Source organism: Emiliania huxleyi (assembly GCF_000372725.1).
Source record: "Emiliania huxleyi CCMP1516 chromosome Unknown EMIHUscaffold_160, whole genome shotgun sequence".
Lineage (NCBI taxonomy): Eukaryota > Haptophyta > Isochrysidales > Noelaerhabdaceae > Emiliania > Emiliania huxleyi.
The window spans coordinates 147,873-151,662 of record NW_005200981.1 but is presented as its reverse complement, the minus strand read 5'-3'; the positions used below and the strand labels follow the sequence as shown (position 1 = coordinate 151,662).

General features: G+C 65.4%; 1 protein-coding gene across 1 annotated transcript; it reads right to left on the bottom strand.

Moving 5' to 3' along the window:
• Nucleotides 1-260: 260 nt before the first annotated feature.
• Nucleotides 261-1,588, bottom strand: EMIHUDRAFT_364102 (hypothetical protein; the record flags this gene model as incomplete). Its single annotated transcript, XM_005785408.1, has 6 exons — nt 261-456; nt 484-537; nt 615-680; nt 754-1,134; nt 1,204-1,419; nt 1,489-1,588. Coding segments are annotated over 4 exons (336 nt in total), but the record flags the coding sequence as incomplete, so codon positions are not given.
• Nucleotides 1,589-3,790: the final 2,202 nt, after the last annotated feature.

Sequence of the window (3,790 nt, the reverse complement as noted above, 5' to 3'; positions counted from 1 at the left end):
TGCCGGGCCGAGGTGATTGTGAGGACCGAGGGGGGCGCCTGGTTCGTCTTCGTGGACCACGTGGAGTTGCGGAGGAGGCAGAGGCAGAGGGATGAGGGCCAGACCGAGTGTCATTTCTTCCGGTAATACAAGAATTGATGCTAGTGGGTTTATTGTTGTTGCAACAAAAAGAGGGGCTTTGGCCCTTTGTCCAGAGCCGCTTGGCTAGGGTTGTCAGGGGGCCGGGTCCCCCCCAGCCGCCCCCCTGGGTTTTGGGCCCCCCCCCCCCCCCCCTTCTCCCACTGGCTACGATCAGATCTGGTACTGCACCGACGACACCTCGCCTTCAGAGACCTCGCGCGCCTCCGCAGAGCTGCGGCTGCTCATCTTGGCGAACACCCGGCTGAGGCCGCCAAGGCTGCGCTTCGCGAGGCTGGTCCTGCCCTCGCCAATGCCACCGGAAATGAGGTCCCCCGCTTCGGCGATGCTGCCCGAAACACGGAGGTCCGCGCGAGCGGGGGTAGCCCCTAGGCTCTTTGCCAGAAGGACGAGCGACACCTGCGGGCAGGGACGCCCCTCTTCACGAAACGCTCGATGCGGGGGAGAGCTCGCTGTGAGAGAGAGAGGGCGCGCGCCTTGCGGTGGCGGCCGGGGAAGCACGATTTTGCCAGGTCCGTGTAGAGTCCGCCAGCGATGAGCTCCTGCGGCGTTGGGAGGAGAGGGTTGTAGGGGGAGGGGAGGCTCGGGACGGGCGCCACTGTGAGACATCCGCTCCTGCGGCGTGGTTTCGAAAAACCTCGAGAACTGGCAGCCGCCGAGCGCGGGGTCGTTCTCGTGCGCCATGACGATCTTCAGCCTGTCCTGGCGCGCCTGCTTGACCTGCTCGGCCAGCCGCTCGTCGCTGACGAAGCTCTCCTCGTTGAGGTAGAGCAGCATGTGCGTCGCGCTGGCCGGTCGATCATCAGTGGTGGAGATCGTGAGACCGGCAACGGCGGTGGCGATCTCGGTGGCCAGCTTCAGAGCGCCCGCGTTGGCAGGCGAGGCCCAGAGCGTGCACGGTTTGGAAAAGGCGAGCGACTCGCTCTCGAGCTCGCCCGACACGCAGAGCGGGAGGGAGGTCTTGTCCAGAAAGTTGGGCGAACAGAGGAGCACCGCCTGTGGTTCCAGTGGGGTCGGTCGGGAGACGGAGAGGACTGCGTAGCGGCTGGCTGTGGCCGGCGGCGCCTCGGCGATGATCTTGAGGGAGACGAGCTGAAACTCCTCGATGCGATACCAGATCGTGAGCGGCCAGTCCTCGTCAAAGATGGCCGGCTGCAGTTCATCCGGGCACTCGTCGCGCAGCGCCTGCAGCGTCCCGCCGCCCTTTGCAGGGTCCGCTTCTTGGACGAGGACGAGCGGCTTGTCCTTCTCGAGCGACGAGCGAATCTCTCGAAGGCAGTTCTGTGGCGCGGGAGAGGCGGGAGGTACGGCCAGAGGGCGGTAGAGGCGGGGTGGGAAGGAGAGGCGCGCCTTGGAGCGGAAGTAGCCCTGCGAGAGGAAGAAGAGGATGGCTTGCGAGCGTTGGATGTACTCCTCAAGCGCCCCGATATCCTTCAGGTCATCTACCTGTGAGAGCACACCACCGCGGAGCGTCAGAGGGGCTGTGGTAGCTAAAGCAGCGCTACTGAGCGTGTGCGCGCGTCGAGAAAAATCTTGATGTCCGGCAGCAGCTGCTCGAGCTCACCCTTGATGACCTTTACGGCGTCTTGACCGGTCGACCTATCGGAACCCGCCGGGTATGTTGTGGCGGGTTGCTGTTCCTCTTCTCCCTCCATAGCTATGACTCACCAGATGTGGCTGTTGAAGAGGTGCCACGTGAGGCCAGTCCCGATGCTCATCTCGGGGGGCTGCTTGGTCGAGACGAGTCGGATCGTGGGGATCTCGGCGACGCGGCGGGCGGCGACGATGGCGCCGACGAGGAAGAAGGCGAGCACGACTGCAACGAGGATGATCATCGAGTCGACAATCACATTGAGCTGGCCAAAGCCGAGGACATCGGCGGGGTCGGCTCCTTGATACCGCTCCTCGATGCCGAGGAAGATGGTGCTCCAGTTGGTGCCGAGGAAGAGCAGGAGGAGCACGAGGCTCGTGGCGACGGCGATGACGTTGTCCTCGACCCGCTTGTACGGCCGCACGGCGGCGAGCGCGACGGCGTAGCATGAGCAGACTAGGGTCGCCACCACCAGGCGAACAAAGGCTCGCTCCTCCGGTATCAGAAGCACAAAACCGGTCAGCACGAGCTTGCGCGCCAGCTCGACCGCCTCCCACCAGTACCAATTTTGTTCGTACTCCCGGTGGAGGAAGGCGGTGGCCCGCGTCAGAGCATTCGGCGTCTTGGCCTGCAGCGGCTTGTAGCAGGCGGCGAGGAGCGACGTGAAGAGGACCAGCGAGCCGGCGGGCCAGAGGGCGATGAAGCCGATGGCGAGGCCGGTGATGGGTCCGTGATCGTCGGAGCCGCACTCGACGCTCGCGTCCTGCCGCATGTAGGAGACCTGCCGCAGGGGCTCGTTTGGCGGAGAGATGGTGTAGGCCTATCAGCAGAACATCGCGAGGACTGAGGGGTGGGGTTGTGAGCAACTTCGGCAGTCAGCTGTGAGAGGGCGCCTGGCACGACCAGGAGCGGAAGATGGAGGCGCTGACGGAGGGCACGAAGCAGAAGATGAGCACCAGGCCCGCCGGCGTGAGGTCGAGGAGGCCGAGGGCCGCCTCCGCGTACCACGCTCTCTCGCGCGGCGGCGGGGCAGCACGCCAGCGGTAGAGCCGCAGACTTATTCCCGCAACCATTAGCAGGGCGATGAGGGCGACGGGGGAGAGGGCGATGGCGAGGAGCCGCAGAGCGTAGCCGAGGCACTGCTCCGGCAGAAACAAGCCAGACCAGTCGATGGAGATCAAGTTGGCCAGCTTCTCCGTCCAGTCCGTGTACTTGTCCGGCAGCCGCGCGGAGTAGGTGGAGGACAGGACGGTGCAGATCTGGTAGAAGCCAAAGAGGATCTTGAGCTTGGCCGTCATTCCGACCCCGACGTAGTACTTGACGGAGCGGTCTGCAAAGCGGAGGAGACAGCCGATGATGCGCTTCTTCCGCCACGGCATGTGGTAGGCCCAAGCCGCCAAGCCGCACGCGACGCAGAGGCCGAGGACGAGGCCCACGATGCGACCCACAGCGGCGCCGCGCGGAGCGCATACTTCGCAGGTGTCACCGTCCAGGTAATGATTCTCCGCGGCGCAGAGCCGGCACTCGGGGCCGGTGAAGCCGGGAGCGCAGTACTCCGAGCCAGCCTCCGCCATCCTGCGGCGGCCAGAGGCGCCTGTCGGCTCGCTGCCGGCGCATCGCGTCTTGCCGGCCGTGTCGCCCGTGAAGTTGCGGCACGCCGTCAGCACGGCGGAGGAGGGGCTGGCGCGCCAGAAGCCGCGCCGGATGACGAGGGAGGAAAGGGTAGTGTTGTCTGGGCATGTAGCGTCCGCCGGGCAAGGCTTGCAGTAGTCGGTCGGGGACTTGAAGATGTCGTTTGGGCCGGCGTTCGCGTCCTTCAGGTAGAAGCCCTCCATGCAAAACGAGCAGATGGTGCTGCCGTTGGCCGAGCTGAGGGGGTAAGGACACGGGACGCAGAGGCCCTGGCCAGCGTTGGCGGCGTAATTGCCAGCCTCGCACTCGTCGCACGCGTCGCTGCCTGCCTTCGACGAAGTGCCAGGACGGCAAGACTCGCACTTGGAATGCCCCTCTTTTGCGCTGAAGGTGCCCGGCGAGCACGGCGTCTGCTCAATGGAGCCCGTC